Source organism: Citrus clementina, unplaced genomic scaffold (assembly GCF_000493195.1).
Source record: "Citrus clementina cultivar Clemenules unplaced genomic scaffold, Citrus_clementina_v1.0 scaffold_6, whole genome shotgun sequence".
Lineage (NCBI taxonomy): Eukaryota > Viridiplantae > Streptophyta > Magnoliopsida > Sapindales > Rutaceae > Citrus > Citrus x clementina.
The window spans coordinates 21319092-21337217 of record NW_006262139.1 but is presented as its reverse complement, the minus strand read 5'-3'; the positions used below and the strand labels follow the sequence as shown (position 1 = coordinate 21337217).

Here is an 18126-nt window from a genome sequence, read left to right as displayed (position 1 = left end):
CATATTCCTAGTTCAAATTATGCGAAAAGGAGAAAGAGCCCTATAATTCTTATAAATTACTTTAATTTAATAAAATATTTTAAATAGTTGCATGCAATCGTCCATCACAATCAATTTTTAGGAGAGAGTAGAATATCCAAAATCATCGAATCTTTCATCCAAATTTCGAAAAAAAATAAAAATTAAATAATGTTTCTTTTTCTTTTGCATGTAATTTATATGTGTTTGACTTTAATTATGGCTTTTACATCGAATTGTACTTGTGAATTTCAGTTGAGCATACCTACGGCTGGGGAGTATCTGGCTAATCTAAACCGATCCGGTTTCAAATAATATGAACCGAAGCCGAACCAAAATTTAGATTCGATTCGGGTCGATTTTAAATTTCAGTTCGGTTTAGGTTCGGTTCTGCAGATTCGGGAAGCAGAGTGAAGAAGAATAGAATCTACTTCCCCCATTAAAGAACAGATAGAAACAAAGAATACATAATAAGTAAACAAAAATATGAACAAAAGCAAGAGCATTGGCATAGCATATTGGATATGATTGCAAGTTTTCCTCATCAGGGGATACAAAACAACAGTGAAAGTGAAAGAGACAATCACGCTAACAACAAACGTTCAAAGAAATCAAACCCCCAAAGTTTCTTATTTTCCCAGACCCCAGTCTTAATTAAGTTAAAAACTTAAAATACCTAAATCACTGCAATAACAAACGAACAAACATTGATTTTTCTTTCACATGAAATTTCTACAAACTAATTTCCCTAAATAAATAAATAGAAAAAACGTTAACTAAAACTACTAATGAACACAAGATTTACACAACAAAAATTCCTTAAACACGTAAATTTCAGTAACCAAAAGTTATGAAACAAAAAAAAAAAAAAACACTTCAGCCGAAATTTGAGGGAAGACCTCAGCTTTACTGACGTTGGAATGCGGCTGAGGACAAGGTGCCGCAGCCAACGACGGTTGGGCCTGCCGAAAGTTGAGTTCTTGAGGAAACTCGGACAGGTGGTGCTGACGGCAGCGGGATTGAGAGAGAGAGAGGCGGAGAGAATGAGAGCGAGCGCGAGAGAGAGATGGGCTTGCAGGCTGCTGCTGTGCTAACGGCTGCTGCTGTGCTAACGGAGAGGGAGAGAGAGAGAGAGAGAGAGTTGAGTTGTGCGTTTTAGAAATAAGGAAGTAGGGATTTAGTTTTAGCGATTTTTTTTTTATTTTTAAATTAAAATTTTATGAACTGATCGGTTTATGTATTCGGTTCATAAAATTCAAACCGTTCGGTTTTTACCTATTAAATCGAACTGAACCAAACGCTCAGCCCTTTCTTGCACTCTTAAGAATAATTAGAGCAAAAAATTATTACTTTATTGAGAAGGTTTTTTATGTTTTTGGAGCATTTTAGGCTCTAGGAGCACTTAAGAATTTTTTGAGTATAAATTTATTTTTTAACTTTATATTTTTTGTGATTCAAATTTAGATGGTTAGTCAAATAAAACTGTTTGAAAATCATTCGATTAAATCTTTCAGGACGCTTAAGAATTTATTTATTAAAAAATTGGTCGATTAAGTAATTAATCTATTAACGATTAAGGGTGGAAATTTCTCTATTTAATCGAATGGACAATAATAAACTTTTTCTTCATGATAGAAATTTCTAAATAATCATTTACCAGCAAAAACCAGAGAAGGGAAAGATACACTGATATTGCCATATCGGTTGAGGAAATGACACGTGTCCGTCAAAGAGGGCAGAGTCTTTTGGGTAAGTTATGGCTGTGTACGATGCCGATAAATCACCGCGAAACCAGAGTGAACCACTGCCTCGTTAACTTTGAAGCGGTCGCTTAGATCACAGCCCTCTCTGGACTTTCCTTGTACACACGTGTGTAACCAAATAAAGCACATGGGCACTGCATTGCCAAATTCGATTACTTAACCGTTTACTGGTTTAGCTAGTTTCATCAGATATCACGTGGCACGTGCAACCTATTTGAAACAAAATTTGCACAATTTTGCAAATTAAATAATATGAATTATGTTTTTTTTTTTTCGATTAAGAATCTCAACGTATACAACACTGTAAGCTAATTGAGATGAGCAAATACCTATTATCTTTTCTACAATATTGTTTCTAACTGATTGTGGTGCACCGTTACAAAAGGCTTTAACATTTTTAATGTTTAAATGATCTATAATAAATATTTTGAGGTAATAATATTTGTAAATTCCATTTCAAATTCTAACAATATCTTTTCAGCAAGAACATCTAACACTGTATTTATATCATCTAAATCATGGATGTTTTAGTTCAAAACAATAAAATTTTATTATAGTAGATATAGCCAAATTTAGCTTGAAATTATCAAGATTTCAATCTATTTAAATTTTATTAGACTAAAAAAACTGGACTGCCCATCCATTTTATGAATATGCATCTTTAATATTGGATTTGCTATGTTTTACACAAATAAAAAAATTAAAATAATTGATAAGGCTGAGAAACTGATAGCACCAAAGTTTTTCTTAAATGTTACATGCAGATTTATAACGTTTTAGTAATGAATAATCAAACCACCTTTCATTAATATTTAATATTTATGTTTATTTGGAGATATAAAAAAATATTATTACTCTGTTAGTCTCTATTTTTGAGATATGTACAATTATGAGAACAATTCTCTACAAGAGTAATTGAAAAAAGACACCATAATGATCTAAATCATAACGATATGTTTATTCTTGAAACATTAGAAAATAACTTGTATATTAGGAAAAAAAAGCATTGAATTTGAGGATCCTATTCATGATAAATAATTTTTTTATCCCAAACATATGATAATTATTACTTTTTATTAAAAAAAGTGAAATTTTTTATAATTAATATATAGAAAAAGGAGGTAACTGGATAAGCAGGTAAAAACCAGGAAGTTGCTGAAAATGCTCAGAACAGGCGCGTGACCCTGGCGCATTTAATACTTTACGTTCATGCAAAAATTCTCTCAACAGTAGACAGCATACATCAAAGTTCATACAACGCCCAACGCCCCCCCCATTCTCTCTTCACTCCATCGATCAATCAATCAAGAGCTTTCAGAAACAATAATAGTAGAAATAAAAAACGACGCCGTTGTTTTAATTGAGGACGTTATTGTGGTTGTGATAAGGGATAATGGCGGTGGTTCCACCGACGGCCACGACACCAGCCTCGCTTTATGTAGGTGATCTGCACCCGGACGTAACGGACGGTGAGCTCTTTGACGCATTCTCTGAATTCAAGAGCCTTGCTTCCGTTCGTGTCTGTAAAGACTCCACCACTGGCAGGTCCACCTGTTACGGTTACGTTAACTTCCTCTCCCCACACGATGGTATCATAACGATAATTATTTTTTCGATACTGGCATTTCCTCTTTATTCATTTTTATTTTATTTATAATCATCAGATTTATCATGATGCATTTCCTCTTTCTTAGTTGAATATGGTATTTAGTAGTGATGCTTGTTTTGGCTTTTATTAATTTTATTTATTTGTTTAGTGTTGTTTGGCTGCTAGTAAAAGTGTGGGAAAAGGAAAGGAAATGTAATTGATAGATTCTTGTGATTATCTTTTTCCAACGCTGTAAAGGAAACAGATAATATTTTTGATACTATTAGATTTTTCTTTACTTGGGAAGAAATTGAGAGGCGTTTTGATTTATGTATTGACCAAAAGAAAACAAAAAAATTGCTAAGAATTTCATGGTGATTTTTCTTTAATTTCTCCTTTAGTTTAAACATTTACTCCCTTCTTTATTGACTAGCTATTCGAGCAATTGAGGTAAAGAATCACACTCAGCTCCATGGCAAAATGCTAAGGATTTCATGGTCGTGCCGTGATCCTGATGCTAGGAAAAGTGGAGTAGCAAATTTGTTTGTTAAGGTACCTTCCTCTTTTCATCTTAATAACAAAAGAGTAATTGGTTGAGAGTAAGCTAGCTAGCTACCACTGTTTAATGATTTTACTCTGGGAATCTATGACAGAATTTGATTGAGTCGATTGATAATGTGAGGCTCCAAGAGATGTTTCAAAACTTTGGGAACATAATATCTTGCAAAGTTGCCACCTCTGAGGATGGGAAGAGTAAAGGACATGGCTTTGTTCAGTTTGAGACCGAGGAATCTGCAAATGCCGCTATTGAGAATCTTAATGGCACCACTGTTGGTGACAAGCGGATGTAAGTGCAGTTGATTTTTAGGTTCATACTATTATGTCTACAATATCAGGATGCAGGTCTAAATTCTTAATTTAATTATGGTGCAGATATGTTGGAAGGTTTATTAAAAAGAGTGACCGAGTTCTGCCTAGCCCTGATGCTAAATATACAAACCTTTTCATGAAGAATTTGGATTCAGATGTCACAGAAGAATATTTGGTGGAGAAGTTTTCAAAGTTTGGGAAAATTGCTAGCCTGCTTATTGCAAGGGATGAAAATGGGACCTCAAGAGGTTTTGGCTTTGTGAATTTTGATAATCCAGACGACGCCAGACGGGCACTAGAAGCAATGAATGGATCAGTAATTGGTAGATTTCGTAATCTTTCTTAGCTCAATTGACAAGTGTTAGCAATTTCCTTTTCATTCCACTGTCTCACTTTGTATCTGTTGACTAGGATCGAAGGTTCTGTATGTAGCAAGGGCACAAAAGAAGGCAGAGCGTGAGCAGATTTTACGTCATCAGTTTGAGGAGAAACGCAAAGAGCGAATCTTGAAATACAAGGTAATACCTTTTCTCATTTCTCTTTCTGGATTTATCGATACACAATTATTTTTATTATTGTTTCACTGTAGGGATCAAATGTTTATGTGAAGAACATTGATGATGATGTTACCGATGAAGAGCTAAAAGCGCACTTCAGTCAGTGTGGCACAATTACTTCAGCAAAAGTGATGCGAGATGAGAAAGGAATAAATAAGGGCTTTGGATTTGTGTGCTTTTCAAGCCCAGAGGAGGCCAGTAAAGCTGTGAACACTTTCCATGGTCAGTTGACAAGCTTTTGACGTGTGCAGAAAGATGAATTTACTTTTTACTGCACCCTGAGAAAATGACATGCTCTCCTGCACTAATTGTCTATAGTGATCTTGATATTCAACTTCGTTTCATGATGCCACAGATTATATTGATTAGTAATTATATTAATTTCGTTCTTGAGGTAGAAGAAGGGAAGAACAGCTTTTCTTTTTCCTTCTTGGTGATTGAAATTGCAATATCATCTTTCAATGGAACTTCTTAGGTATTAAGGCAAATATCATTGTTATATACTTAGCGAATAGCATCAATTATATTCATATAGTATTATTATATGAAATTGCATATTAGATTAGATATGTTAGAGTGTAATGTCATCATGCAAATTATAATCTCAACTTTTGGGTCATTTACTCATTTTGCATTTAATTCAGATCACATGCCCTCTCTAAAGATTTATTGGCTTGGAATTCTCACCTTGAGGTTCAAAGGATTGGGAGATTTCATTAGCATGAATGGAGACTTGATTAGTATTTTATGTTTTGATACTTAGGTTATATGTTACACCGCAAGCCATTGTACGTGGCTATTGCTCAAAGGAAGGAGGACAGACAAGCACATCTGCAACTTCAGTATGCACAGCATATGGCTGGAATAGAAGGAAGTTCAGCTAATGTTATTCCCAGTGGATATCCTTCTCTTTACTACACAACTCCTCCAGGTATTGTTTCACAAGTACCACCACGTCCTGGGCTGATGTACCAACCTTTGGGTTTGAGGACGGGTTGGAGGGCCAATGGCTTTGTGCCACCAACCAGACCAGCATTTCAAGTATCACCACTGCCAGTTGTAAGTATTTTCTGCTCTGCAACTCTGTCAAGCAACTGTAATTAATGTATAGATTGAGCACTACAAATAGGAATTTTGGTTGTTTTGACAATTTGACTGTATTTGGTGATAATAAGACTTACTTTGAGCTTCTGAAAAATTTCTTCAACAGAACCCAAAACACAATAGGCAAAACAGAGGTAGGATGAATGGGAATATGCTTCCACAAGTAGGTGCTCACTATATGCAACAGTCCTCTCAATCTGCAGCTTCTTCAAAAGATTCAAGCAATCAACAGGTGTTTATTTTTCCTTTCGTAACTATATCTGTTTGTTTAACTTTCACACACTTTCTTTTTTTTTTTCTTTTTTCACTGCCCTATCTCCTTCGCTTTTGCTCTGTGTTATCACACACTGTTATATGCAACTCTTTAAGTAGCATCTACATCTCTTATATATGTTTCATGTTATTGTTGTATAAAGAATGCATGTACGCATTTCATGGTTTTAAGAGTGAGTTTTCTTTTTTGGTTGAATTATAAATGATGTTTCTTTAATGGTGTTTCAGTTTGATATTCATTATTATATGTGTTTAATTAATACATTCTCGTAAACCATGGATTACAGAAGGGTGGGCAAAGCAAGTATGTACCAAATGGTCGTACACGTGAGTTAAACAAAGGATCTGGAGTCTCATTAGGTACTTTTAATTCTGGTGGAGTAATGGCGCGGAAACCAGATATGCTCAATGGTATGCTTGCCGCAGCTTCCCCTGAGCAACAAAAACAGATACTTGGAGAGCGTCTGTACCCTCTTGTCGAGAAACACAAGGTAAATAATGTTGTATGGTTTCAATTAAATTTGTAAGCCGTATTTGACATTCGACAAGGTGTTGTAACATGTATTCAAATATTTATGTTGATTGTGCAGCCTGATCTTGTTGCCAAAATTACGGGAATGCTACTACAGATGGACAACTCGGAACTGCTGCTGTTATTGGAATCACCAGAGTCATTGGCTGTAAAAGTGGAGGAAGCTGTGCAAGTGCTAAAGCTCTCAGAAGCCAAAGTTTCAACTCAGGAAGCCATTCATCCCAATTACCTATCTGCTGAGGTTGCAGTCAATTGAGAAGGCAAGCCCAAATTGTGCTGAAAAATATAGAGGTGCTCACCAAATCGAAGAGGCCAAACTTGTTTTTGATACCATTAGCGAACATTCATTTAGTTCATTTGTTTCTTTTTTTTTTTGTTTTTTTTAAACTATTATTAGAATCATTTTCTTTTTGGGTATAGGACATTGTTTCGTGTCTTTATTGAAGAAGAAAGATTGATACTGTTGATCCTATGTTTATTTAACTGACAACTATTTTAAAGAGAATAAGAGATTGAAAAACTCTTGCACTCGATTGTAGGATTTTGGACTGAGTTTGTAAGCTTTGATCTCGTCTTTCCTCTTTCTGGCTGATGCTGGAGCATGGAAAAACTTTGTGTTCCTGTCTCCTTTAAGCCAAGCGATTCTTGATCTTTGTCTCCGAAAAATCTCCTCATCCTGAAGAATGCTGTCAATCTGCATCTCCAGTTGCCTAATCTCATTTGGTTCTTCACCCTGGCCACCCTTTTGCTTTACTTCCCGTAGTTGTTGCATGAGCAGCTTCAACATAGCTTCCCTGCCACCAAATTCCTTTTTACTCCAGCTTTTTAATTTTGCTTTGCATTCTTCCGACAGTCTTCTAAAACAATGTATTGCTTATTTACATACAAGCCGTGTTTGCTTGGTGGACAAGATAAAAGATTTGGAATTGGACCAAACCATTTGCGCATACCACATGACCTCCTAGTCACGGTTTTATGTGGCAATGGATTGGTCCCGTCTGCATTTCCTGATGCGACAAAGAAAACTTCCACACGTTCCACCTCATATGTCTTTTAACAATTATTGATAAAACTGTGTCCTCACGATTCTAATATGGGTGATGCATACTTACATTAATTTAAGTGTTGTATTTAAATATTTAAGCGTTATTCAATTATTAAACTATCTCAAATTATTGAGTACACAAATATGTAACTTAGTCACGCCCTTTTAAATTTTAATACATACATAAATCTAATGCATGATTAAAAAAATAATAATAATAGAGTCTACACTCATATAACATTCTTATCGTTTTAGCTTCGTGTAATTTAAAAAGTGAAATTTTACACTATACTAAAATCACATACGAGTAATGATATAGCCACAAACTCTTGTACAAATTTATTTTGTACAAACTGATGTGGCACGATAAAATTGATTGAATTAAACATCACTTGGCCCACATGATTTATTTTTATTATTTTATATTTTCATTCAACCAATGAATTAATGACACTTCAATTTGTACAAAATAAGTTTGTATAAGAGTTTGTGGTTGTATCATTACTCATCACATTATGTAATTTAGTCACACCCTTTTAATAGGATATGTAAATCTAATGCACAATTTAAAAAAAAAATGTAAAGTCTACACATTCTTATCGTTTAAGTTTCATGTAATTTAAAAAGTAATACTATTATTTAAAAATCAAGGCACCACCATTATTATTATTTTTTTTTTGGGTCACAACTAGGCCTTTCATTTTATAATAACAATTGCTTTTTAAGGTAGAACACCATAAAATCTAAATACGTTTTGACTTAAAATATTTGGCATTGAATACATTATTTGACTTGAAGCTTGATGATTTGATATTTGTTTGGGGAGATGATTTGAAGACATCGCATGTTCAATTATTTGGTTAGATGATTTGAACCCACGCTGCATGTGTTCAATTCAAAATTGTACACTTCTTTTGTTTTCGTCAGAATATATTATAAAAATGGGCAGGTGCTATTGTGCTCTAGCGTGCGAGTCTTATCAATTATCATGACAGGAAAAAGACAAAAAGATGTTCAATAGACTGGAGAAGGAAACAAATGCCAAGGATCTGCAGCCGCTGGTGTTAGCGAGGAGCTAACACTCAGAACAAGCAGAGACACAAAACCCTTATTAATTTTACCGAACAATAATGTTTCTTGGGTCGGTCAACTAGGCGTTGGCCAACATCCTTGGTGCTTAATATCCTACCAAAAACTATATAATCCCTTCTGAAAACATCATTAATTTCCACCATCTAACATTGCCGATGACCGTCCATCATTGGCTGCTGCAAAATCCTAAAAATCCCATGAACTCGTGATTCTGAATCATTGTAATGCTCTTCTCAATGCCAACGATTCCTGCAGAAGTGAAAGATTTGAGGGAAAAAATTAGACCTTACAAGTGATCACTCGCAGATCAATAAATGTCCGAAAATGAAATGTATATTCTTGAGAAAGAGATTTGCCGTAGTTACCCATTGTGAGAGCGCTCGCAAAGATCACACCAGAGAGGAGAAACACAATAAGTGAAGCTCTTTTCAGAATTGCTACAAGCTTTCTTATAAAATACTGACCCCAGAATCCGGCCAGTACAGACACGGCCATTAGGTACAATGCTGCAACAGAACATAAAATTAATATCAATAACAAGATGAATATCTTCTCACTAATTAACAGAATCAAAATGATAGAAAGGATGTAATACCATAGGGTATGGGGAATCGCTTGAGCAAATAGAACTCCACAACAGATAAAGATGATGAAAACATCATCACAAATGTTGCTGTGGCACTTGCAACCTGCGAGCAACATCATTGGAAAGATTAATTCATGTTTAAGTGACTTATTATTATTCTTCATAAAAGCAAAATTGCATCACATTTTTACACTTCGAGCTTGTAATAATCAGACCTGGGGAATGACACCAATCTCAAGAAGAAGAGGGCCGAGAATGAAGCCACCACCGGAGCCAAGCAGGCCACCAACTGTGCCTCCTAAGATACCGCAGAACGCACAGAATGCAATATGCATTGGAGTCCATTCAATCGAAGCCCCGCAGATGTATTGTGTCCTCTTCTTGTGCTCCGTGTACAACTTCACAGCTTCATATCCAAAAACTCCCAGGGCTATAGGAAACTGAAATAAAACAGAAAACCAAAATGCCGCTAAGCCCACGAAGCATGCACTAGTAATGCTTAATTTGTCTGAATTAGCCAGTAATTTAAGAAACTAAGGGATAATACTATAATATGAGCTACCTGTGAGAAGAAGAGTGCCCAGTACCATATGCCACAAGGAGCGACATCATTCTGCATCAACAAAAACATCATAAAAAGAATGAGAATTGACTACAGCAAAAAAACTATACCCCGCCCTCTGTTGAAAACCCTCAAGTTTTTTAAGCTTTTTATAACGGACCCTCCAAAGTTTCGTTCTCACCACTCAACTTATGATAATATACACTACAGTAAAAGTTGGAGGGTCTGGACCGGAATCTTGGGGATGTAAAAATCATAATACTATAGACAATTGCTAGATAAAGCAGAGATACTTGCCTTGACAATCTGAATAAGTAGGAAAGAAGCCCAAACAGCAATTAGAAGTAGAATATTTTTCCAACTAAGGTTGAAGCGCAATATTTCCTGGAAAATTGAGGAAAAATTATTGATTGAGATCTTCCAATAGCTACAAGACATCAAGAAATTTAAAATTATATGGCAGGGCTTGCTTTGCTCTGCTCTGCTTACAAAATCTGATTTATCTTCTCTGGGAACCAACGGCTCATACTCTGCATCAATCAGGACTGCCAACCCGAAAAAAAAAAAAGGAGGGGCAAATTAAAGTAAGCTACATGTGACATATAATTAAAAATTTATAAATAGGTAAATGACATACGTTCACCATGTGAATTAACCAGAGTCTCGTTTTGCTTGGCGAGTTCCTGCTGCAGATTTCAGAAATGAATAGGAATTAATAAATTCATCTAAAAGCTTGTTCAATTGATATAATACCCACAAAAGATAATTAAGTAATTACGTTCAAATCGGTCTCTTCCTTCCACATTTGAATGCCCTTAAAGAAAGACCTTGAAGAGGTTCCCAAGAAGAGTATGATAATGAGGACTGTAATGAGCCAGTACGGAAAAACAACACTGAGAGCAACACCAACAGTGATGCCAAGCAACAGCATGGGCTGAAACAGAAGGGCCAGATCATAGTCCAAAATGGGCACATCCTTGGTTGGATGTGGCACTCTCAGGTTGTACCAAACTGATGATGCCGAGGCCCCCATTATCATGCATTTGGAGATGGCGGCAGCAGATTTTGTATCAAATCCCACAATCAGAGTAAGCATTGGCACAAATATGCCTCCACCACCAACTCCACCAACCGTTCCACATGCAGATCCCAGGAATCCTATTACTGTTGCCAATACTATTCTCCAACTAAACTCCAATTTCTGCATACACAATGAATATGAATGAATCAATCTTTGCATATAAATGACTTAACTAGTTCTGGAATTCGAACCCCGCTCACATATACGTAAAAAAAAAAATGTTAGAAAAAATATAAAAAGAAAAATAGATAGAGAGACATACGGGCCAAACTTTTTCTGTGACAGAGTTTGAAGATGAAAGAAAAATACGTTCATTAGAGTGGCTACCGACGTTGCTGTTGAGGAAAAGCACGGAGAGGGTTATTGCAACCGAGAAACCCGAGAGAAGATAAAACACAAATCCTCTGGTAGCCATGGCCATGTTGGATTTGGTGGTGGTCTCTTTCGTTTCAGCAACCACAAACCAACCAGAACCAGTCACGTTACTTATTTTGCTGTTTCAAATGCACAGAATGGAGGACCATGTAAGAACATAAAACTGAAAATCTGCTAGCTGGCTGTTATGCAGAGAACGACAGAGAGAGAATTGTCCGTATACTTATAAGGCAAATTATGAAGTGGTGGGTGGCCTGGCCTCCTACGCCATAATAAAATTACGGCCTCAGAAAGAATCTGAGAAGGATCAACGAAAGGCGGTTTGCCAAATCACACATGTGTCTACCACGTGGCATAATTATATTTGTCCATCACTACAATACAATATGGAAATAAATATATTGGATATATCAATACAGCCACATGCGCAAGCACAACGCATAATACAAGGGGTTATTTTCCTCTCAAATAAAGAAAACAATTTCTCCCTTTGTGTCAAAAAAGTACCCAACTTGAGGATGGTAACGGCTCGGTGTCATCCCTAAACTGACCCAATAAACAATTACAATGGCCCAAAAACTATTATCCCAAATCAATTTGAAAATTAAATTAGAGCGAATCTTATTTTATTCCGACTTGATTGATTTTTGAGATATAAAAAAATGTTTAAATTTTAATTCTAATAAGATTAGTTCGTAATTCTGTAACTTATTTTATTATTATTAAGATGATCTTAAACTATTAAAAATTATCATAGAAAAAGTATATCAATTTAATAGCTGCACCTGCTATTGGTATTAGGTCAAATGAATATGCACATCTCAATGCATGGCATTTTAAGTTGTGTTGTACCATTGAGGACCTATTAGATTAAAATAAACTAACTGTCTTCTTATTAGAAATCTATAAACTTTTGGGGACCTTGATGTAAGTACATCACTAAGTTCAATTCAATTTCAAAAGTTTGGCTCGACTGTAAAAACTTTTCCAGAAAGAATCGGTAATTAATGCATATATTAAAAAAATAACCATAAATGGGTTTCTATACAAAATGGAAAGGATTTAAATGTTTCATATATAGTGGAACAAATTCAGACAATTTGTAATGTCCTTTTGATATTTCCTAACATTAAAACAAACGAGTCAATGCAGTGAAGATTAATTGCAAAACTAAGCCACTCAGCCTTTGCTCTCACAAGCTATTCAAAGTTTTCTTATAGAGGGACGCAACATGTTGTTATTTTTTTATTAAAATTAGATAGACAGTTATGTTTTTTCCGCAGATTTGTGGATGAAGGAGTTTTTTTTTTTAATATTTGTGATAGTATAAACTTAAATTGTGCCTTAATAAAATTGATCAAATAGTCTCTATAGATGTTCAAGTGTAAAATACATATCAGTGATTCAGGAAAATTTTAAAAATAAGAATCAATCATAGTCTACGAGTTAATTTTACTATGATTACCAAGATCATGTCTATTATGACATAGCCTAGATATATGTCCTAAAAAATATTAGAGGAATATTTACTCTATCTGCTAAACCACAACACAAATACCTACCTTTACTTATTTTAAACTTAGAAAGAAAATATTGAGTCCCCATAAGGGAATTCAAAAAGCAGCTCTCATTAAAGGATGAACATATTAGCGGGTTGTATCGGGTTATAGCACGATACAAATTTGAAAAAGGATTAATACATTTATTTTAATTTATAAAACTGCCACCACATATTATAATAAAACTATCACTCAATATTAAAAAATATTTGCCAATTTTTTATTTTCACTTTACTTTTTCTTCTTCACTTCCATCAATCAACAACTATTAAAACCCAAGTATCAGTGATCACTTCACTATTCGGCTACTTTCACCCTAATTTTTCGTTTTCGTATTTGATTAGGGTTTATTTTGAATAGAGAACTAAATATTGAAGTATATATAATTGAAACAATTAATTCTCTTACATCTTAGGCAATAAATTTGTAGTAGATATATCTCATGTTCTTCGAGAAACTATAAGAAGAAATTGCTTGTGTGCTAAAGGGAAGGAAGTTGTTCTCTACAAATTGATGCTAGCTCAAAGTTGTGTGCTGTTGAGTTTCAACGAGCTTCATTTATTGTTGTTATTTTTTAAAAATGAAAAAGACGAACAAAGTTTAATTGTTTTATTTATTTAAGGGTACTTAAACATGTTTAAAATTCTAAATTATATATTTTTAGTAGAATATATACCTTGTATTTGAATTACATTTTTTTTCCTATTTTCTTATATAGAATTCTATGTGCATGTTTGGTATGACTTATTTAACGGCTACACGTGCTTATTTAATCCTATAAGCATTTATCATTATTTTTGTTGTTATTCGGTTATTTTTCTAACATCACTTTTGAAGTTTAAATAAGCTATTTTGCCTCTACTAGCAAAAACTCAAGTTTTGGGTTTTGAGAGTATAGGTTAAAAAGTTTTTTTTAATGTTAAAATATCTAAAATATTCTCTATTTAGTTGACAATCTTATTTTATTCTTTTTATAACATAATTTTAAAAAACTTACCTATTAAGGTAATTTCATAAATTTTTAATAAAAGTTCTTATTGACAACTAAACAACTAAATTTTTTTAATAAAACTTTAGTTATAAAAATTCTACTTGAAAAGTTGTGTCCAAACGGACCCTTAATATTTCCATGGTAAGACTCCTAATATCCCCCTATTAAGTGTATTTTATTTTTTTCTACTAATGAAATTTAATGTTCACTTTATAATATAATTAAAAAAACTTTAAGCTGGGATACTATAATACCATGTTTAGTTTGAAAAAAATGAGAAGAGAAAAATGGAGAAGAGAGAAAAAAAAAATGAAAAAAAGATAGATTACATGTCAAACTAAATAATGAAATTAAATTTGACCAATCTTTTTATCTTATTTTCTCTCATCCTCTTTCTTTTACATTATTTTCCTCTCGTCTCATTTCTTTCAACCACACATATACCATACACTATGTTTTTGGATCCGCCCCTGCTCTCATTGCGAGAGCAGCTGGCAATCATTTGGCATTCTTCTTCTTCGTGATGATATGCCTCCGGCATTCTTCTTCTTCACGATGATATACTTTCAATATAAGCGCGCAAGTGGACGTTTGATTTAAATACACAATGTGACATAAAGTTTGGACCCACAATGTGTGACAAAGTTTGGTTTAAATACGTCTACTTGTGAATTGACTGACCATTACCCCTAATTGGCCATTACCCCTAATTGAATAATTGATGATAGATTTAGGGTGCGTTTGAGATTGAGGTTGGGCTGTAGCTTAAAAGCTACAGCACTAAAGTGTTTGGTAAACACTAGCTACTGTAGCTTTTAAGCTATGTTGATATGATTTTTCACTTGTATAATATAAAATTTATTATATCTTTAATAATTTTATCAAAATTATTATTTAAAATTTATATTTACTATATATTATTAACTTTTGTTTCATAATTATAGCTTTTTTTTCACAGCAGCTGTAGCTTAAAAGCTACAACACCTCAATCCCAAACGCACCCTTAAAAGGGAACCAATTTTGTGGCACAATGTGTGCGACAGTTTGGATTCTTTACGTCACTACAACTTATAAATGACAAAACAGACCCTGTACGTTCAAGTATGATTCACGTTGCTGATTATAATTCATGTTTTAACTGCACCGTGAACTACCAACTACCGAGTCATTATTTGTCAGCTAAGCATAGACTATGCAATTCGATACGTTGAGCTTGTTTCCAAAAACAAATTAAAGATTAAAATTGGGTTTTTTTTTTTGTCTATGACTGGAAGAAGAAGCATAAAACTAAAAAAATTAAACGTGTTGGTGGCTTGAATAACCATTGTAAAATATGACCATTCTCTTCATCTCAGGTCAATGAATTTTCTCAATCGAAAAATCTCCTATATGAATAATACGCATTTTAGTTGACTAGGTATAGATAACTTTCTACTAAAGGAAAAGACATAGATAGAAGGTAGTCACATTTTTTTTTTTTTTTGATGAATTAAGTTGCCCAACAGTTAGGCTGATCAAGTAACTTTCATTTCTTTGGCTTGGATTGGAAGCTCTTTCCAATTGCCAATCGTTTAAATTAAACAAACAAACAAGATTTATTTATACAATCCCCGGTTTTCCAAATCAACTCTTAATAATCTGGGACTTCTATGATAATCCAAAGGGTAGGGACTATGAATCTATTATGCCACATCCTTGGCCACGCCCATGTGATCTATACGTGTACGGTGTGAGCCACGTCTGTGCCAAAGCTTACTAACAAATAAATCAACAACGAAATTAATGTGGGCATGATTGAGCCGAGGGTTGAAGCCAGTCGTGTGGTCCAACCTTGATCTTTAAAACCTCAACAATGACCGTAACACCGTTACACCACAACAAGCTTTTACCCTGCGTATTTATTTTTGTGCAAATATTTATTATCTATCTTTATTGTCATTACTTGTTTGTGTTCGAAATCATCTAAGGTTTTGGTATTGGACCTACCATGAACTGACATATTTTGTATTTTTCAATTAAGATCGTCAATCTGTAATATTTCAACTGTCAACCTCGAAATATCAAAGTCTTACACACCAATATTTCAATGACGTAATTTAAAATTACTCCAATAATTGGTCATCTTCCAATCAAGATAGTTATGTAAGAGTTAAAACTTAACCTCATGAATTCAAAATAATAATAATAATAATAATAAGGCTATGGCTATATTAGAGTTCAACTACGGTGGAACACGAATATCAACCACACACGTAAAGTGATAAATAGTAAAAAAATGAGTTTTTTTTTTATTATTTATCACTTTGCATGTGTGGCTAAGATTCGAGCTCTACCGTATGTGAACTTCAACATAGCTGAATCCTAATAACAGTAGTACGACATCACTTACCCTAGCATTATTTGCCCACAAGCTAAGTCTAACGCCAATTATCTTTTACGGGTATTTAAACTTAGGAATTTGATGCCATTTGCAAAGAACTATAAAAAGAAAGAAATTGATAATTAGTTCAATTAATTTATGTAAAGTATTTGGCGTGTAAAGTTCCATTAATTTCTGATTTTATCTGAACAAATGTTTAGTTGTTTAATATCAATGGTTTAAAGTATTCGATGACTGCATGAATTGTTTTAATGTGTTTTGTTTTGTTTAGTGAAAGATGTCGAAAAGCAAGAATTTACTAATTAGAGGGCATATTTAAGATTTGAGTGGGTTTATAAAGTAAATTTTTAATTTTCAAATTTTAAGGGTGGGAATTTTTAATTTTCAAAAATTAAGGGTGGGTTTATATAGTGAATAAGTGTAGGAAGTATTTTAATGGATTCAAATATCTTTATCCTATCATGTAAGAAATTTTTTTTAGTATCTTTTTTTTTTGAGCCCTACTCAACTTATTTGATGACGAGTTTGACAAAAGGATTGAAAAAATAACTAAAATTTAACTTACGAAAATTGTCATAAGTTATTATTTCTAAATCAAACTTATTCGAGTTCCCTTGTTTAGTGCACCTTAAAAAAAATGAATGAAGTAAATATATTTCCTTCTCTCTACTCTTTTAGTACATATAAATTGTCTAAGTGACTTTATTAAGAATTTTAAATTCTATTATAAGTAATTCTAAAAGATAAAAAGATACAAATTCTAATGTAATTATATTAAAATTTATATTTTTTATTTTTAAATTTATTCCATGATTTTAATACGATAAAATCACCAATAACACAAAATCAAAAATTGAAATATGTATTGTATCGTGTGCACCGACTCAGTGAAGAATGAGTAGTCGGGGTTTGGCCGTCATCAGTTGATCTTCAGTCAAATCAAACAATGATAACAGTGAATAGTTGCTTTCACGTTCCAAGAGAGTGAAAGAATCTTAACAAGATTTGATGTGTCAAATCCTTGGACCATGATGTTGTATCTTTACAGGTGATTTGTAACAAAGGCTTTTGCTACCCACATGCACTTAAGGTACAGCCCTCTCACAAAACTCAGATTTAGGCCCACCAACATTGTGAGAGGACTGTACCTTACGTGCTCCCTTGTAACAAACATGAGCAAAAAGCATCGAAAGGAGAAATTGCATTGACTCTTAGTCTATTCATCGAAAATTCGGCCTTTATATTGGACCTAGCCAGCCCAATTCCGTTATGTCTGTTCGGGCCTAAAACCGAACAAACCAACAAACTAACGTAGATAAGTAACTAACAAATAACAAATAATTACCTTTTTAAGTATTCTAATTACTAAATTTTTATTGGTGATGCAGGCAGGCCCAACCGATTGAAAGCACAAATTAGAAGATGCAATTTTTTATTTTTTATTTTAACTTGTTTCCTCTCTCTCTCTCTCCCCTATTTTGTTGGTAAATTCAACCTAATCTAACAATTCATGCAGGTCAATTAGAAAAAAGAAAATACCAGGTTTTTCACTCAAGAGAACCAAGTTAATTTATAACTAGGAGGAAACAAAAAAAAAATTCCAGAAAACTTCAAGAGTAATTGAAGATAAGTATGAATTGTTAAAACCCTCATGAAGACAGTTGAATTTCTCTTATTATCCTTCGTTTAAACGACTGCCATGGAATATCGACTGAAGATTACGTTGTCGACCACTAATTTCCTAAAATTA

At 33.7% G+C, this 18126-nt stretch overlaps 2 protein-coding genes across 3 annotated transcripts; one reads left to right on the top strand and one right to left on the bottom strand.

The window, feature by feature from the left end:
- Nucleotides 1–3012: 3012 nt before the first annotated feature.
- LOC18039576 (polyadenylate-binding protein 7) lies at nt 3013–7647 on the top strand. The gene is made up of 10 exons (XM_006430288.2): nt 3013–3370; nt 3803–3921; nt 4023–4216; nt 4303–4562; nt 4651–4757; nt 4829–5018; nt 5560–5855; nt 6007–6132; nt 6461–6664; nt 6764–7647. The coding sequence occupies exons 1-10, from the start codon at nt 3175–3177 to the stop codon at nt 6959–6961; spliced, it is 1890 nt and encodes a 629-aa protein (XP_006430351.1). The 5' UTR covers nt 3013–3174; the 3' UTR covers nt 6962–7647.
- Nucleotides 7648–8750: 1103 nt separating this feature from the next.
- LOC18039575 (sulfite exporter TauE/SafE family protein 4) lies at nt 8751–11698 on the bottom strand. 2 transcript variants are annotated; one of them, XM_006430287.2, is made up of 10 exons: nt 11334–11698; nt 10769–11191; nt 10628–10676; nt 10480–10535; nt 10288–10374; nt 9991–10041; nt 9644–9868; nt 9438–9531; nt 9208–9348; nt 8751–9091 (listed from the first exon to the last, which is right to left on the bottom strand). In XM_006430287.2, exons 1-10 carry the CDS (start codon nt 11490–11492, stop codon nt 9009–9011), a joined length of 1368 nt encoding a protein of 455 aa, XP_006430350.1. In that variant the 5' UTR covers nt 11493–11698; the 3' UTR covers nt 8751–9008. The 2 variants fall into 2 exon arrangements, with proteins under 2 accessions (XP_006430350.1, XP_024037818.1); XM_024182050.1 differs by having other exon boundaries at nt 10628–10673.
- Nucleotides 11699–18126: the final 6428 nt, after the last annotated feature.

Bases quoted from the DNA above. Each gene is read 5' to 3' on its own strand.
- LOC18039575 (XM_006430287.2), bottom strand. From the start codon at position 11,492: ATGGCCATGGCTACCAGAGGATTTGTGTTTTATCTTCTCTCGGGTTTC. The intron at 10,375-10,479 runs GTAAGCAGAGCA...TCAATTTTCCAG, and splicing joins GAGAAGATAAATCAGATTTT to GAAATATTGCGCTTCAACCT. The intron at 9,869-9,990 runs GTAGCTCATATT...GTTTTATTTCAG, and splicing joins GGGCACTCTTCTTCTCACAG to TTTCCTATAGCCCTGGGAGT.
- LOC18039576 (XM_006430288.2), top strand. From the start codon at position 3,175: ATGGCGGTGGTTCCACCGACGGCCACGACACCAGCCTCGCTTTATGTA. The intron at 3,922-4,022 runs GTACCTTCCTCT...AATCTATGACAG, and splicing joins TAGCAAATTTGTTTGTTAAG to AATTTGATTGAGTCGATTGA. The intron at 4,217-4,302 runs GTAAGTGCAGTT...ATTATGGTGCAG, and splicing joins ACTGTTGGTGACAAGCGGAT to ATATGTTGGAAGGTTTATTA.